At 42.0% G+C, this 18348-nt stretch overlaps 1 protein-coding gene across 1 annotated transcript in view; it reads right to left on the minus strand.

Annotated features, from left to right (window-relative positions):
• loxl4 (lysyl oxidase-like 4) overlaps positions 1–16796 on the minus strand; it is a gene marked incomplete at its 5' end in the record, with an annotated part of 56078 nt that extends 39282 nt beyond the window's left edge. The window contains 3 exons of the mRNA XM_084150659.1: positions 14015–14229; positions 14558–14865; positions 16469–16796. Coding sequence (XP_084006785.1) covers positions 14015–14229; positions 14558–14865; positions 16469–16796 — 851 coding nt within the window. The remainder of the gene's footprint in view (positions 1–14014; positions 14230–14557; positions 14866–16468) is intronic.
• Between the last annotated feature and the right edge of the window lie 1552 nt (positions 16797–18348).

Consider the following 18348-nt stretch of genomic DNA (forward strand, 5'->3'; position numbering starts at 1 on the left):
AGTATATTTCATTCAACTTGACCTAAGTTCACTTAACTTCAACCTAACTTTAAAGTGTCTTTAGAACATTAAAAAGCACTATATAAAACCATGTATAATTACTACTATTCTAACTTTATTCATGCTACTTCTCCTGTCTTTGTAGGTATTTATGGTGAGCTCTCTCTACACATAACGATTGCATAAATCCCTCTTTCTCTGTAATGATTGCACAGATGGTAGCCAGCTAACTAGTGAGTATATTATGAACACTTGTATGAACACACATTATGAACAGGTCGGATCAGGTTGAGAAAACAGAGTGACTGTTCCTAGACTACACCTCTGACTCTGTAATGGTGTGTGTTTAAATGTGTTTAACCTCTCAAGAGCCCCAGTCTGCCTGTATAATCGGTGTGTTCGAGGCCTCCACCCCTCATTTACCAACCCACAGGGAGAGCAAGAGCGGCTAACGATAGGGGGACCCACCCCTGTTCCTAAATGACAACAATTCTCTCTCTCGCTCTCTCGCTCTCGCCAAAAGAAGGAGTACCCCATGCACTGTTTGAACCCCGAATATTAATAACAACCACTTTAACCACCAAAGGTTTTGTCAGGATAGCGTTTGTTGGGAACCACCGATCTAAGCACAATTTCAGTTGCCAAGGTGAAATTGCAGAGTTGCATAATCTTTGTCCTCCTATCATGTCAGGATCAACTTTTTCCATGGGATCAGAGATGATAGCCTATGAGCTCCTCCTTGGCTAGGATGAGCTCTTACACAACAAATGCAATTTGACATATCCATCAAAACAAAAATCTATTTAAATTACAACTTGGGCTCAGCACCAGGGTTCATCGCTTCTCCACAACCACATAAAGCACAGCCGAAATACATAGGCCTACATACATTAAAAGAAAGCCATATAAATTAGAGACAAGCTCACTTAGGATCACTCAGATTGCTCAGATCTGAGATACCAACCAAGACTGAATCGGCCACACAAAATTACATTTACATTTTACATTTTAGTCATTTAGCAGACGCTCTTATCCAGAGCGACTTACAGTTTAGTGAATACATTTTTTTTTTTTTTATATGTCACCCTAAGGAAAATGAAAGCCCCCATCTTAGAGAGAGCTGGTGGTTGTAGGTCCTCCAATCTCCACGTTGACAGAGAGAAACAGACGTTGCTGACACAGCGGGGCCAAAGTAGGGCCCAGGCTATAATTGGATAGCCTCAGTGGCTCAGTCCCTGCCCTACACACTCTTCTTCACTCACACATTTACGATGCACGCATACAAACATACTCACACAGACACACGAACGATACACACATACATACACAGACACACACACAAAGTATGCATGCATACACACACACACACTCACAGATATCAACGGACACACACACAGCTATAATTGGGAAAAAATGTATCTGGCGGCAGGCAGGGAAGAAATCCTAGAGAGCCTCACTCCTGCCCAACTTGTAATTACAACATCTTCAGAGTCTCATCCAGACCAGTAGAGACGGACAGAAGCAAGGAGGGGACAGGAGCCAGGAGGGGACAGGAGCCATATGCTCTGGTCTGGTCTTTCTAAGAATGGACCAGAGACTGTCTGGTCTATATGTCAAATCCATGCCAGGTCATGCCAGTCCATACTGAGCTCTACTCGGTTAGGCCTACATTAAAAAGGTGCAATCTATAACTTTCATTTCCAGTTAAAAAAGTGCTATTTTTACTTAGCTTCTTGGACAAATGTGTTTGAAGAAAGCAAATAATGACAGTTGCAGACTGCACCTTTAAGCCATGTTAAAATCAATCAGTCAACCAACCATCAGTCACTCAATCACACAAGCTTAGGATGTGGGATATTGGGCTATTTATAAAAACTGTTATGTCTTACAATTGTCAACCAGCCAGGACTAAAATACTAATAAAATCCATTAGAAAAAAAATATAAAAGAGCAAAACTGCCCTTAATAACTATACAGACTTTAAACATCAATACAGTTGAAGTCTGAAGTTTATATACACCTTAGCCAAATACATTTAAACTCAGTTTTTCACAATTCCTGACATTTAATCCTATTCAATATTCCCTGTCTTAGGTCAGTTAGGCTCACCAGTTTATTTTAGGAATGTGAAATGTCAGAATAATAGTAGAGAGAATGATTTATTTCAGCTTTTATTTATTTCATCACATTCCCAGTGGGTCAGAAGTTTACAAACACTCAATTAGTATTTGGTAGCATTGCCTTTAAATTGTTTGAGATGTTGCTTCAATATATCCACATAATTTTCCTTCCTCATGATGCCATCTATTTTGTGAAGTGCACCAGTCCCTCATGCAGCAAAGCACTCCCACAGCATGATGCTGCCACCCCCGTGCTTCATTTTTGGGATGGTGTTTTTCGGCTTGCAAGCAACCCCCTTTTTCCTCCAAACATAACGATGGTCATTATGGCCAAACAGTTTTTGTTTCATCAGACCAGAGGACATTTCTCCAAAAAGTATGATCTTTGTCCCCATGTGCAGTTGCAAACCGTAGTCTGGCTTTTTAATGGTGGTTTTGGAGCAGTGGCATCTTCCTTGCTGAGCGGCCTTTCAGGTTATGTCGATATAGGACTTGTTTTACTGTGGATATAGATACTTTTGTACCTGTATCCTCCAGCATCTTCACAAGGTCCTTTGCTGTTGTTCTGGGATTGATTTGCACTTTTCTCACCAAAGTACGTTCATCTCTAGGAGACTCCTTCCTGAGCGGTATGACGGCTGCATGGTCCCATGGTGTTTATACTTGCATACTATTGTTTGTACAGATGAACGTGGTACCTTCAGGCGTTTGGAAATTGCTCCCAAGGATGAACCAGACTTGTGGAGGTCTACAATTATTTTTCGGAGGTCTTGGCTGATTTCTTTTGATTTTCCCATGATGTCAAGCAAAGAGGCACTGAGTTTGAAGATAGGCCTTGAAATACATCCACAGGTACACCTCCAAGTGACTCAAATGATGTCAATTAGCCTATCAGAAGCTTCTAAAGCCATGACGTCATTTTCTGGAATTTTCCAAGCTGTTTAAAGGCACAGTCAACTTAGTGTATGTAAACTTCTGACCACTGGAATTGTGAAACAGTGAATTATAAGTGAAATAATCTGTCTGTAAACAATTGTTGGAAAAATTACTTGTGTCATGCACAAAGTAGATGTCCTAACCGACTTGCCAAAACTATAGTTTGTTAACAAGAAATTTGTGGAGTGGTTGAAAAACAAGTTTTAATGACTCCAACCTAACTGTATGTAAACTTCCGACTTCAACTGTAACTGTAATGAGGTGAAAACGATCTGGCCATTCTAGGTCATATCTCCTGAGTGGCGCAGTGGTCTAAGGCACTGCATCGCAGTGCTAACTGTGCCACTAGAGATCCTGGTTCGAATCCAGGCTCTGTCGCCGCTGGCCGCGACCGGGAGACTCATGGGTGGCGCACAATTGGCCCAGCGTCGTCCAGGGTAGGGGAGGGAATGGCCGGCAGGGATGTAGCTCAGTTGATAGAGCATGGCGTTTGCAACGCCTGGGTTGTGAGTTCGATTCCCACGGGGGGCCAGTATAAAAAAAATATGTATTCACTAACTGTAAGTCGCTCTGGATAAGAGCGTCTGCTAAATGACTGTATATCAGAGTGATGTGATGACAGGTCTAAAGCTTTCACCAGCTAAACCAGAAGGCACACAAACACTTGGGTACCGTTCAGTAGGCACGAAATGAACTGAAAATGCTTTGAAACAGATGGAGTTTTGCCATTGAGAATGTCCCTTTTTGTTGTCCGTTTCCAGAAGTTTTCTCCCGTTTGTCCCTTGTGAACACAACATCAGGTCACAAAGACCTCGGACACAAAGACATAACTGAATCAAAACAGAAAGCCACTGCTGCCATCCCAAATGCCATTTAATTTAGTAAACTGAGAATGCAACATAGGCCTACTGACGGAAAAACAAACTGGTGGTTTGAACTTTGAAAAAAGACAATGGCCGTGTCCGAATACCCGTACAAGTAGACATTTTAGGTATGCGAAAATATAATGTTTTATAGTAGGCTATGTGAAATTTCGAAAAAAGTGTATGCTTTAAATGCCAGGTTGTCATACTCACTTTGGCTTTTCATCTAGTAGAATCAAAGATTATCTATTATATTGACAAGATAGCCGAGTGAGCACTCTAACAATGGAAATACATGTCCTCAATGATTGAAGGCAGGCGAGATCAGGTGGGACTATTCTAGCCAATGAGAGGGCAGTTACCCGTGTGAACAACAGGCATAACTAAGGTGTTTTTCTAAAAGTTGCCGGAATGCCACGTGCATCCACTTATATCAGTACTTATATAATTTGTAACAGCTTAAACATTACAAAACTTATATTTGATCAAATAAGCCTAAAAAAAGGGCTTATCTCAGGCGGACAGATTTTGGGCGGAGTAAATCCTCTTGCTTTGCCTCTTTCTTTCTGGTAGAATTCCCTGCACACTATTGAGGAAGAGAGTCATCTTTTCAGATCCACGTGTGTTTGACAACAGCTGTTATTCAGCTGATAATGAGATAAGGGGATACGCTGTACCCAAATGGCGGGAAACACAATTGCGCATTAGATGATGCATTCTCAGTATGGGTGAGCCTAGTAGGCTATGTTGATATTTGTTGCTAACTGCATACATTTTTACTAAACAGTATGTTCTAAATAGTATGTAGTAGCCTATGATACACAGAATGCAGTTTTATTAAGGAATAGGCAAGACTAGCATGGACCTGTCACAAAGAAATGCTCCTGAATATATCCACCTCCCTTATTTTTGTATTTCTTTATTCCTTACTTTCTCTTTCTTTCCTTGAAAGCCTTGGTGTTTCTGTTCCCTTGACCTCAGAGGTTTTAAAACAAGATGCCAACAGAAGTCAGCTGCCTGTGAAGGCTTCAGGCCAAGTCCTTCACCAATCTTGTCCTCTTCACTCACCACTCCCTCTTCCTCCCTCTCCTTGGTGTGTAGTCAGACTTCACACCATTCAAGGAATACTGCGAAAGCTATAACTACCCCATCTATCCTCTTTCATCTGCTGTTCTGTTTAGGCAGAAATGAAGAAGAAATGCATTTCACTGTACTTGTGCACGTGACAAATCAGTGGTGTAAAGTACTAAAGTAAAGATACACTGAACACAAATATAAACGCAACATGTAAAGTGTTGGTCCCATGTTTCATGAGCTGAAATAAAAGATCCCAAAAATGTTCGATAAGCACAAAAACCTTATTTCTATCAAATTTTGTGCACACATTTCTTTACATCACTGTTAGTGAGCATTTATCCTTTGCCAAGATAATCCATCCACCTGACAGGTGTGGCATATCAAGAAGCTGATCACTACATAGGTGCACCTTGTGCTGGGGACAATAAAAAGCCAGTCTAAAATGTGCAGTTTTGTCACAACACAATGCCACAGATGTCTCAAGTTTTGAGGGAGTGTGCAATTGGCATGCTGACTACAGGAATGTCCACCAGAGCTGTTACCAGGGAATTGAATGTTAATTTCTTTACCATAAGCCGCCTCCAACATCGTTTTAGAGAATTTGGCAGTAAGTCCAAGCTGGCCTCACAACCGCAGACCACGTGTATGGCGTTGTGTGGGCGAGTGGTATCTGTGACCAACAGATGCATATCTGTATTCCCAGTCATGTGAAATCTATAGATTAGGGCCTATTGAAATTATTTCAATTGACTGATTTCCTAATATGACCTGTATCTCAGTAAAATCTCGTTTGAAATTGTTGCATGTTGCGTTTATATTTTTGTTCAGTATACTTTAAAGTACTATTTAAATCAGTTTTTTTTGTATCTGTACTTCACAATTTATATTTTGGACAACTTTAACTTCACTACATTCCTAAAGAAAATAATGTACTTGTTACTCCATACATTTTACCTGACACTCAAAAGTATTCTTTACATTTTGAATGCTTAGCAGGACAGGAAAATTGTCAAATTCACGCACTTATCAAGAGAACATCCCTGGTCATCCCTACTGCCTCTGATCTGGCAGACTCACTAAACACACATGCTTCGTTTGTAAATGATGTCTGAGTGTTGGAGTGTGCCCCTGGCTATCCGTAAATTTAAAAAACAAGAAAATGGTGCCGTCTGGTTTGCTTAATATAAGGAATTAGAAATTATTTATACTTTTACTTTTGATACTTAAGTATATTTAGAACCAAATCCTATTAGACTTTTACTCAAGTAGTATTTTACTCTGTGACTTTCACACTTACTTAAGTAATTTTCTATTAAGGTATCTTTACTTTTACTCAAGTATGACTATTGGGTACTTTTTCCACCACTGGTGACAATAAAACTTTAAACTTGAGTGTGGTATCCAGGCCTGATGCAGTGTTGACCTGGCTGACAACACCTACAGTCCTCACACAGCTGACATTCTCAAGACCATTCAGTCATATTTGCCTACAGGGGTGAATGAGTGAGTGAGTCATTGAGCAGCATGGAGTATTCGAGAGAAATAACACATGCTGTGCAGGGGTTGTGAGTGGAGCTCTGCAATTCAGAAGCCGGATAGGAGGGAGGGAAAGGGGAGCCAGTCCAGGCGCATGTAGCCAGCGCTTAGAAAAAGCTAATCCCAATCACTGTGCCCCCTCAGATTTGTCCTGTAATTGGTATTTATTGTAAAATATATTTGTTGTTTTTTTGTAGTATTTTTCTATGTAATACTACTAGCCACCTAGCACTTTTATGAAGTTGGATTTAGCTAGCCCAGATAGGTTCCCAATCTCCCAACCTCATAACTTGCTACCAAGAAGCCATTTCAGGATATCAATCAAGTTAGAGTAGCTAGCTTGTCTAACTATCTTAGCTTGCAAGCCTGCTGGTAAGGTTGGTAGACTTTAGAAAATCAAGCAATTACTAAATGTACTGAATAAGACTCACATTTCCTTTCAATCTTTTACCCAGATTTTAGCAGAGATGCAGAGAAGCATATTTAGTTTCTTTAAAAAAATATAACCGGCAGTCATGAAGATTAAGACCACACAAGAGGAGTGCTTAGATATGCAGAAGAATTCCCCAATCATCCTCACGTACTTTGTGCCCCCTCAGATTTTTGGGGTGCTTGACGCCCCTGGTGTGATTCCATATTATTGTAGCCTATACTGTGTAAGCGTATTAACGCCGCTTCAAAATAATTCCCTCTGTGTAAAGGAAAGAATGAATGGGGCCATGTATCGTGAGATTTTGAGTGAAAACCTCCTTTCATCAGCAAGGGCATTGAAGATGAAACGTGGCTGGGTCTTTCAGCATGACAATGATCCCAAACACACCGCCCGGGCAATGAAGGAGTGGCTTCGTAAGAAGCATTTCAAGGTCCTGGAGTGGCCTAGCCAGTCTCCAGATCTCAACCCCATAGAAAATCTTTGGAGGGAGTTGAAAGTCCGTGTTGCCCAGCGACAGCCCCAAAACATCACTGCTCCAGAGGAGATCTGCATGGAGGAATGGGCCAAAATACCAGCAACAGTGTGTGAAAACCTTGTGAAGACTTACAGAAAACGTTTGACCTGTGTCATTGCCAACAAACTGTATATAACAAAGTATTGAGAAACTTTTGTTATTGACCAAATACTTATTTTCCACCATAATTTGCAAATAAATTCATAAAAGATCCCACATTGTGATTTTCTGGATTTTCTTTTCTGATTTTGTCTGTCATAGTTGACGTGTACCTATGATGAAAATTACAGGCCTCTCTCATCTTTTTAAGTGGGAGAACTTGCACAATTGGTGGCTGACTAAATACTTTTTTTCCCCACTGTGTGTGTATATATATATATATATATATAAGAATGTGCACAAAATACATATTCCTGGCTTGAAGTGGTTTGTTTTAGGAATTTGCATGCTTTCTCCTCTTTTTGGTATTCTGTGTGGTTTGCTGTGCTTTTCTTGTATCTTTCTTTCCACATCACTATCTCTACTGCAGGTTCCCGTGGTGTGGGCGTGGATGGTGTGTTAAGAGTGGATTCCAGCTCCCTGGGGATGCAGTGAGGAGACAGTGCAGAGGTGGCACCACAGGTTCAAAAGTGGTGTGGCAAAATTTGTACGTGTCTTTTCTGGGGCCTGACGTTTTTCCTGATCTCATGACCTGTTCAGCTAAAACTCTGGCTCCTATTCGTTGGCTATGACAAATCAAATCACCTTTTATTTGTCACATACACGCGTTTAGCAGATGTTATAGCGGGTGTAGTGAAATGCTTGTGCTTCTAGCTCCGACAGTGCAGTAATATCTAACAATTTCATAACATATACCCAATACACACATAATTAGTTAGGAATGGGATTTAAGAAAATATACATATATGGACAAGCAATAACAGAGCGGCATGGACTAAGATACAGAATAATATTATAGAATAGAATGCAGTATATACATATGAGATGAGTAGTGCAAGATATGTAAACATTATTAAAGTGACTAGTGTTCCATTTCTTAAAGTGGCCAGTGATTTCAATAGGCAGCAGCAGCCTCTAATGTGCTAGTGATGGCTATTTAACAGTCTGATGGCCTTGAGATAGAAGCTGTTTTTCATTCTCTTGGTCCCAGCTTTGATGCACTTATACTGACCTCGCCTTCTGGATGATAGCGGGGTGAACAGGCAGTGGCTCGGGTGGTTGATGTCCTTGATGATCTTTTTGGCCTTCCTATGACATCGGGTGCTGTATGTGTCTTGGAGGGCGGGTAGTTTTCCCCCAGTAATTTGTTCGGCAGACCGCACCACCCTCTGGAGAGCCCTGCGGTTGTGGGCAGTGCAGTTGCCGTACCAGGCAGTGATACAGCCCGACAGGATGCTCTCAATTGTGCATCTGTAAAAGTTTGTGAGGGTTTTAGGTGATAAGCCAAATGTATTCAGCCTCCTGAGGTTGAAGAGGCGCTGTTGCGCCTTCTTCACCACACTGTCTGCGTGGGTGGACCATTTCAGTTTGTCGGTGATGTGTACGCCATAGGAAGCTTGAAGCTTTCCACCTTCTCCACTGCGGTTCCGTCGATGTGGATAGGGGGGTGCACCCTCTGCTGTTTCCTGAAGTCCACGATCATCTCCTTTGTTTTGTTGATGTTGAGTGAGAGGTTATTTTCCTGGCACCACACTCCCAGAGCCCTCACCTCCTCCCTGTAGGCGGTCTCGTCATTGTTGGTAATCAAGCCTACTACTGTTGTGTCGTCTGCAAACTTGATGATTGAGTTGGAGTCATGGGTGAACAGGGGTGAGTACAGAAGGGGGCTGAGCACGCACCCTTGTGGGGTCCCAGTGTTGAGGATCAGCAAAGTGGAGATGTTGTTTCCTATCTTTACCACCTGGGGGCGGCCCGTCAGGAAGTCCAGGACCCAGTTGCACAGGGCAGGGTTCAGACCCAGGTCCTCGAGCTTAATGATGAGCTTGGAGGGTACTATGGGGTTGAATGTTGAGCTATAGTCAATGAACAGCATTCTTACATAGTTATTCCTCTTGTCCAGATGGGATAGGGCAGTGTGCAGTGTGATGGCAATTGCATCGTCTGTGGATCTATTGGGGCGGTAAGCAAATTGAAGTGGGTCTAGGGTGACAGGTAAGGTAGAGGTGATATGATCCTTGACTAGTCTCTCAAAGCACTTCATGATGACAGAGGTAAGTGCTACAGGGCGATAGTCATTTAGTTCAGTTACCTTTGGTTTCTTGGGTACAGGAACAATGGTGGCCATCTTTTTTGAAGCATGTGGAAATAGCAGACTGGGAAAGGGAGAGATTGAATATGTCCATGAACACACCAGCCAGCTGGTCTGTGCATGCTCTGAGGACGCGGGTAGGGATACCGTCTGGGCCGGCAGCCTTGCAGGGGTTAAAATGCTTAAATGTCTTAATCACGTCGGCCATGGAGAAGGAGGCCACAGTCCTTGGTAGTGGGCCTCATCAGTGGCACTGTGTTATCCTCAAAGCGGGCGAAGGTGTTTAGCTTGTCTGGAAGTGAGACGTCGGTGTCGGCGATGTGGCTGGTTTTCTTTTTGTAGTCCATGATTGACTGTAGACCCTGCCACATACGTCTCGTGTCGGAGCCGTTGAATTGCGACTCCACTTTGTCTCTATACTGATGTTTTGCCAGTTTAATTGCCTTGCGGAGTGAGTAGCTACACTGTTTGTATTCTGCCATATTCCCAGTCAACTTGCCATGGTTGAATGCGGTGGTTCGCGCTTTCAGATTTGCGCGAATGCTGCCATCTATCCACGGTTTCTGGTTAGGGTAGGTTTTAATAGTCACAGTGGGCACAACATTACCTATACACTTCCTGATAAACTCAGTCACCGTTTCAGTGTATATGTCTAAATTATTTTCAGAAGCTACCCGGAACATATCCCAGTCCGTGTGATCAAAACATAACTTAACATTGGACAGTTATTTTCTCACTGAACCGACCGGGCCAGTTGGCCCGGACATGATGTAGTTTTTAAACACATTGGGGTCATCCAGGGCCTATAGGTTGGAATGTTTTTTCTCTATATACAGCTTTTAATAGGCTATATTTGGTTATTATGATATGTATTAAAAAGCTGTTTAATATAATTTAGCAATGTAAGTCATAACTCTATTCTTTAGAATTGCATTGTATTAATTGCATTATTTGTTTTTTACTAATGTATGTCATTTTGAGAAGATTTGTTTTCACATCTCAAAATAGGACACTGCCCCTTTAAGACAATTATGTTCCAAATGAGATCACCTGGCTACAGCAGGTTAGCCAAGACAAATGCTAAAGTGTATTTTTGTAGCTTTCTTTTTGCAGACTATCAACAGTAGCCAGCATATTGCTAGTATGTTTACTATTGAAGGTTTACTTTTGTAAATCACTTTAAAATAAATAAGCTCAGAGAGTAGATTGATGGCCACTTATTTTTGCTCAGGACAGCTTGCGTGTGCTGTGTGAATGTAGCTATCAACTTCTGTACTGCTTGAGCGCTCGAGAAGTTGTGACTTGTGGAAGCGTAGTGGTGCTTGAATGAACGGGCAATCATATTGCTCAAATACAAATAGCACGACTTTATTTGCATGTAGTCTTAAATGGTTTTCAATGGTAGACTGCGACAGAGCAGGTAAATGTTGAACTGGAATGCAAAAATGCATTGAGAATTTACTGGCCCGGTCGGTGCTGCTGCTTTAAAAGTACTGGGGAAAATGCTGTCTCACCACACGTTTTCCGGTGGCTCTGAGACAGTGTCTGGTGGTCGGCTAGACAGGAGTATTTTAAATATCTGAAACAAAGTAATTAATTCTCTAACTTTTGTGAACATATTGAACGCTGTAATAAAATTGTATTTTTGCATTTTCTAAACTGTCTCATCTTGTGATCTGTAACTGAACTGTGCAGGGAAAACAATAGGCCATTCTTTAAGGTTGATGTCCTTCCCCTCATTAAACAGAAGGTGGTGTAGTCTACTTGGAACTATAGGGTTGGGTTACCTCATGATTAAGAGGAGCCATCCCAGGTGTAACATGGTGAGTGTTTGCTGTCATAAAACAGCCAGTGTTATATTTACATGAGGACCTCCCTTCATTCTAAAAGGTGGTGTAGTCAGTTATTATAGGCCCGCCCATTCCCACCCCCTTTACAAACATAAACTAAAGATATCATGTTGTAATTGAAACATCTGGCACAAGAAAACTGGTTGACAGGCAAACAGACCAAACAAGTATTTTACAACAGGAAAATTGACCAGTGTGGTCTTGAAACTCCCCTCACTTTCACATAGCATGACATGAAAATGACTAGTGAGGAAATTAACTGGCTAAAACAGTAGCTCTCTTTAAACAGCTACAGGAATCTAACACCTGGAGTATAGAACAGATGTTGTGGTCAGCTTAGTCACACACACGTACACACAAGCACTCACACACATGGCTCGCTTCAGTAGCTGCAGCCCATATGGAGAATGAATGTCTCAACTTTGAGTCACACAGGACAAAACAGAAACAGTCATGCTAATATGTGGTCCTCCCTCGGTTATGAACCAAACCGTCCTGAAACCACTGTTTTCCACAGGGTCAGAGGACATGTAGTTGAGTGAGTGAGAGAGAAAGAAAGAAAGGAAGGCAGGCTATGGAGGACTAAAAGTGCCACAATTAAATAAATAAATACACCATTAAATAATTACTTAAATGTGTCATTAATTAATTCAAATTAGAATTAAATACATAAATGTGTAATTAAATGTATCATTAATTAATTCAAATACCGATTCATTTTATGTAAAATACATATATAATTATTTCACTATTTACATTTACATTTCATGATCCTGCATTGCAGTGATTCATGAATTACTTAAAACTGTCAAACTGACCCATCAAAGTCAGTGGGCGGGGCTAACGCGAATCTAGTCTGATCCATTGCTTTGGTCTGAAGTAGAGTAGGCCAACCTGGATAGAGACAATGGAGGATCTCCGTGAACTTTCCAGGGAGTTGGTTAGAGACATTTTAAACTTAGCAGAGGATGTAGAAGCAGGACCTGCTGACATTATCCGGAATTGATTTGTCTTGGCTTGATGCAGAGGGTAACCAATCAGGCGTTAGGTTCCGCCTACCAACTTTTGATGGGTCAGTTTGACAGTTTTAAGTAATTCAGGAAGCACTCCAACGCAGGACCATGAAATGTAAATGTAAATAGTGAAATTATTATATATGTATTTTACATAAAATGAATCGGTATTTGAATTAATTAATGACACATTTAATAACACATTTATGTATTTAATTATAATTTGAATTAATAAATGACACATTTAAGTAATTATTTAATGGTGTATTTATTTATTTAATTGTGGCACTTTTAGTCCTCCATAGCAGGCAGGCAGGCAGTCAGTCAGTCAGTCAGTCAGTCAGTCAGTCAGTCAGTCAGTCAGTCAGTCGCTCGCTCTCGCTCTCTCTCTCTCATGCCTGGGCTGGCAGAACATCAGCAGTGTCCTCAGAGGGAACAGCAGGTAAAGGTGAGGAGATGAATGGTTGAGTTAAACTCCCTATGAGGGAACTGCCAATACCACCAGTCCCTCCACAAAAAGCCCTGTCTCTCTGTCCAATTCCCTATATGCCTCTGTATTGATGGGTCAGTTAAATAACAATCAGTATAGATATTAGAGCTCATCACTGGGATCTATAAGTTTGAGTGGAGCTGTTTGTCTGGGCTGAGAGGGCAGGGAGAGGGAGATAGCATCAGAGAGAGAGGAGGGGAAGTGAAGAGAGAGAGGAGGGAGGGGTGGGAGAGAGAGCGAGAGCAGAGAGAGAGAGAGAGAGAGAGAGAGAGAGAGAGAGAGAGAGAGAGAGAGAGAGAGAGAGAGAGAGAGAGAGAGAGAGAGAGAGAGAGAGTGAGAGAAGGAAAGGGGGAGATTAGTTATCTTTATCATCTTCCCTGTCCTTATTCTGGGCATGGTGCATTGGAGGAGGGAAAGAAAGGGGGAGAAAATGAGAAAAATAGAAAAGAGAGAGGGGAGGCTGGAGGAGGGAGATAAGGAAGACAATAGGCTTACACTCCAGTCTGAACACCAGTGACTTAAAGGAGTATTAAAATTGCTGTCTCTTTTTTCACATTCTCTTCTCTATGCGTTTATTCAATTTATGTTTTTTAAAAATCATTTCACAATGGGATTAATGTCAATGCTGTCACAGTCCAGGAGTCAGCGCCAATAGCGCAGTACTTAACACATGTAAGGCATCCATATTAGGAACTCCCAGAGTTGTTAGACAAAACAAAACTCCATCAGGTATTTTTCTTTAATCCTTCAACTGAGAACTGACAATCTAGGACACTTTGTCTGACAACTGAGGATGTTTTGTCTGACCTGACAACTGAGGGACTTCTTAATATGAACACCATACACATGAGGACAAAAAAATCGTAGCCCTGTCCGAAAACTACCCTTTCCAACTATTTGCAGACCTGAGGGCAAAATGGAGGGGGTGACTTACTTGTATGTTCTTTCATTGTGTAGTTCTGCCTCAGGGAACCCCAGCATTCCACACACCACTTTGCTGCTGTTGAGGTTCCAGCCCAGGTCACACACCTGTCTCCATCTCCCAGCATGCTTCACTTCCACCACACCCTCAGTGATCAGGGCTCGCTTCTTAGTGTGCATCAGGATGGGCCGCAGACGCACTTCCTGAATACGCACCTTGCTGGAATACTGAGAGAGAAGGGGGAGGGGATTTCTTAAAGCTTCACTGTAGAATAGTTTGATCAAGGACACTTTCAAATTCAATTGACCTACACAATGAATTTCCCAACTGGGACAATAAAGAGAGTGATTGACTATTGATTATTTCATTGATTGGCATTGGCTGTATCGGTGGTTGATCAGCAAATACCAGACATTAGCACGTGCCAAAGTTATAGAGTTGGTGGTGCCCACTGTAACTGCTTACCAGGTTGTATAGATGCTGTTTTAGTCTACAGTACCTACTTTACTACTAGAGGTATCAGGGTTAGAGAGTATAAGGTCTAATGCTACCTACCGGGTTGTAAAGGTGCTGTCTCAGTCTGGGGCTCTCCGGGGTGTGTCCGTTCCCCTGATGGGCCTGTCGGGGGTTACTGCGGCTGGCCAGAATGCTCTGCCACTGGGGCGAGGGGCTGACATCCGGACGCAGGGCGACCGACTGACCATTACGCGAACCTGTGACCTGGTCCAGTCGTCGCTCCGGACTGCAGACCACGCCAAGGTCCTCAGAGTGCTTACAGTCATTGACGCCCCAGCCATTATGTTTACAGTCTTTCACAGTCTTCTCTGTGCCGTCACAACGCACGTTGTCCATCCAGATAGGACCTGGGGACGGGGGAAACTGGGTTATTATCGGATATGGACATCAACTTGTCATTGATGGATGTAGGGAGAGGGCGGGAGCGAGGGATACATGGCTGGGTGGGTGGGTTTGTGGGTGTATGTGTGGATGGGTTTGTAGGTGGGTGGGTGGGTGGGTGGGTGCGTGGATGGATGGATGGATTAATTTAATGATTGATTGACTGAATCATCTATCCATTCCTTCATTCACTGATATATATATATATATATTTTTTTTTTTTAAATAAAAGATGTGCCATATACTGTAATAAGATGCAACTGTGGGACTAGACATCATATGTCTCCTCAGCTTCTGTAGGCCTCCAACACCCTTAGAGTAAACACAGTAAATACCACCAATTAATATCATCAAAATAACCCTGCAGTGACTGAGCTGAGTCCGCCACCATCATAAAGATACAAAGATAACTTATGGGACTTCACTGCACTGCTCAATACAGCCGCTGCCTGGCAGGCTGGCGATATACGGCCTGAGAGGAGCATTTGTTTTACAGTAAAGACAGCCTTGCCCTGCCAGCGACGTGCTACACTTGCCTTGGTTTATGGACATTCTTTATTGCCCCCTTTAAATTCCAATTAAAATGGAAGAGCCAGTGAACCAACAGAGCAGTATCTAGGCTAGGCTGTCTAGCACCACCACCCTATCCTGCAGCCTGGTCTCATAGACTAAACATAATACAGTAAACCCGGGACACTGAAATTAGTAGGATATGTTACTTTGGTATTGTTACATAAGACAGATGGTTACTTAAGGCAAAAACGAAAATAGGGTGGTTGGTCGGAGTGGATTGGTGGGCGTATAACACGAACGTCTAGCAACCCAAAGGCTGCGAGTTCGAATCTCATCACGGACAACTTTAGCATTTTAGCTAATTAGCAACTTTTCAACTACTTATTAGTTTTTAGCTACTTTGCAACTACTTGCATGTTAGCTAACCCTTCCCCTAACTCTAACCTTGACCCTTTTAGCACACCCTTCCCCTAACTTTAACCATTTTAGATAACCCTTACCCTAACTCCTAAACTTAACCCTAAGCCCTAACCCTAAACCCTAGCCTAGCTAACGTTAGCCAGCTAGCTATAGTTAGCCACCTAGCTAGAAATCTAAACATATACGTTTTGCAAATTCGTAACATATAGTACATTCTGCAAATTCAGAACATATACGAAATGGAGTGTCTTGATTTACATGCAGAATAATACGAAATGCTCTGAGACCAGGTTGCAGCCTGGGATAGGTTACTGTTGTTGTGAAATTACTAAATGTGCAGCCAATGCAATATGGTAAATCAGGCCCCCCAGTAAAAGTCAAGTGCAAGGTGTGGAGGGTTTGGAGAAAGTTATTTAAGTTAGAAAGCAGGTGCACTCTTTACAGAAAGATAGGCCTATGCACTGACATTTGACAGATGGAAAATATTGGAAATCAACAGGTGACCATGTTTGTTTAATTTACCTTTCAATTGTAAAGAGTATATTATATGTATTATGTTACAGAAATAACATAATAACATAATACAGATAATATTATGATCGTTGCAAAATCCAACACCTGTTCTGGAACATTTACCATCACCCTCTCCATATTTGGCACTGTGCGCCCACGTCATGCCGGTCTGGAAGCCCAGCTCGCGGCAGACGACATTGGCCAGTTTGATGTCCACTTCGTCATCACACACCGTCCCCCACGTGTTGTTGTGCAGCACCTCTACGCGACCCTCGTTATGTCCCCGGGCATAGTTTCCCGCCAGGCGCACCTTGCCTGCGGGAGCCGGAGCGCGCGCGGTCCTGCTGCGTGGTGATGACGACGACGTTCGGCGGGGTTCCGAATACGCGGGGGAGGAGAGGAAGAGGAGGAGCAAAGAACTCAAGCAGATGAGGAAGATGCGAGGCATCATGTCTGAGTATTGAGAGGCGTGGGGGGGGGGGGGGGGGGGAGAGAGAAAGAGTGTCATCAACATCATTTAGTTTTAAATATTGTAATTGATAACAATTTTATTAGTCGATTGGATTTTATAGTGATCAATAGTATTGTATTCAGAGGTGATTATTTCCAATTAGATATTTAGCTCCATAATGCTGCACTGATAGTAAATTGGGGAAAAAAGAGAGAAAGAGATTGCTATCCTCAAACAGGCCAACACTGACATCATCTGGACATAGTTTAGAGATACAATGAAGAGGACCTGATAGAAACCAGTCTAATATGGGCAGAATATGAATAATCTATTCAATTTCCAACACTAAATTTCCAACATTCTGTTCAACCGCAGAACTATAATTGCATTTCACACAAACTTAGAGGTATAATTAGTCTATAAATATTTCAGTTCTCAAAATCTAACCTCCTATCTGTACAAAATATCACCCTGGGGATACTGAAAAAATTTAACCCTGGACAGACACAGGCAGACCTAGCATTGCACAACACTATAACTTTACTAAATAACTCCACAAATGTTTGAGACATTCACTGTATCCACTGAAACACATGAGTATACACTTAGATTACATTTTACATTGAGTTGCACAGAAGCCGTTATAATAATTTCACTTCCTTAGTGTAATTACATGTAAATACCCCAGAAAGTTATTTGAATCAGAAATTATCAGAAATTGGTGAGTTTGGCACAAAATTCAAAATTTTAATGAAACACCTGTAACATCCAACATCAATGATGCCAGTTTCACAGACCCAGATAAAGCCTACTCCTGGATTCCATTTGATCAGGTGGGTATTTGCATTTACCAGGTATGAATCAATGTGGCTTCATAGGCATAACCTAAAATGATACTTGGACTATGGTTAATCTTCATTTAAAAAGGTTGAGTCACAGACATGGTTGATGTTCATCAAATCACATGTTTTAGTCCTTCACTAACTAATCTAGAATGAAGCAACCACTCACGTTGAACCATCTGAGAAAATCCTTGTATGAGTAGGCAAAAAACATCAGCCAAGAGCCAACATGTAAACTTAACATACATTATCTAGACTAATATACTTCAATTACAATTTGAATTATGAATCAAAACCAAAAGCACTGCAATAAGGTTAATAAAAAGGCTATAAATAAAACCAGCCTAAAATAAGAGTAAAGTGGACTCACCTGTTAGAAAGCTACAGACACAGGGAGAGGAGAGAGTGACTGAGTGAACGAGTGTGCCTACTAGATGAGGTCCCTGGTCAATCCCTCTGCTCCTCCCTCCCTCTCATTCCCTTCCTCCATTCATCACTTTCCTTCCCTCCCACATTTTTCTGTCTCTCACTCCGTGTCCCTCTCTTTCTCGGTCTCTCTTTCTGTGTCTCTCGATCTTTCTCTGTGTCTCTCGATCTCTGTGTCGCTCTCTTTCTCTGTCGCTCTTTTTCTCACTCTCTTTCTGTGTTTCGCTCTCTCTCTGTGTCTCTCTCTTGTACGAATAGAGCTGAAATGTAGTCACATGTAACAA

Source organism: Coregonus lavaretus (assembly GCF_964263955.1).
Source record: "Coregonus lavaretus genome assembly, chromosome: 1".
In the NCBI taxonomy this organism is placed as follows: Eukaryota; Metazoa; Chordata; class Actinopteri; order Salmoniformes; family Salmonidae; genus Coregonus; species Coregonus lavaretus.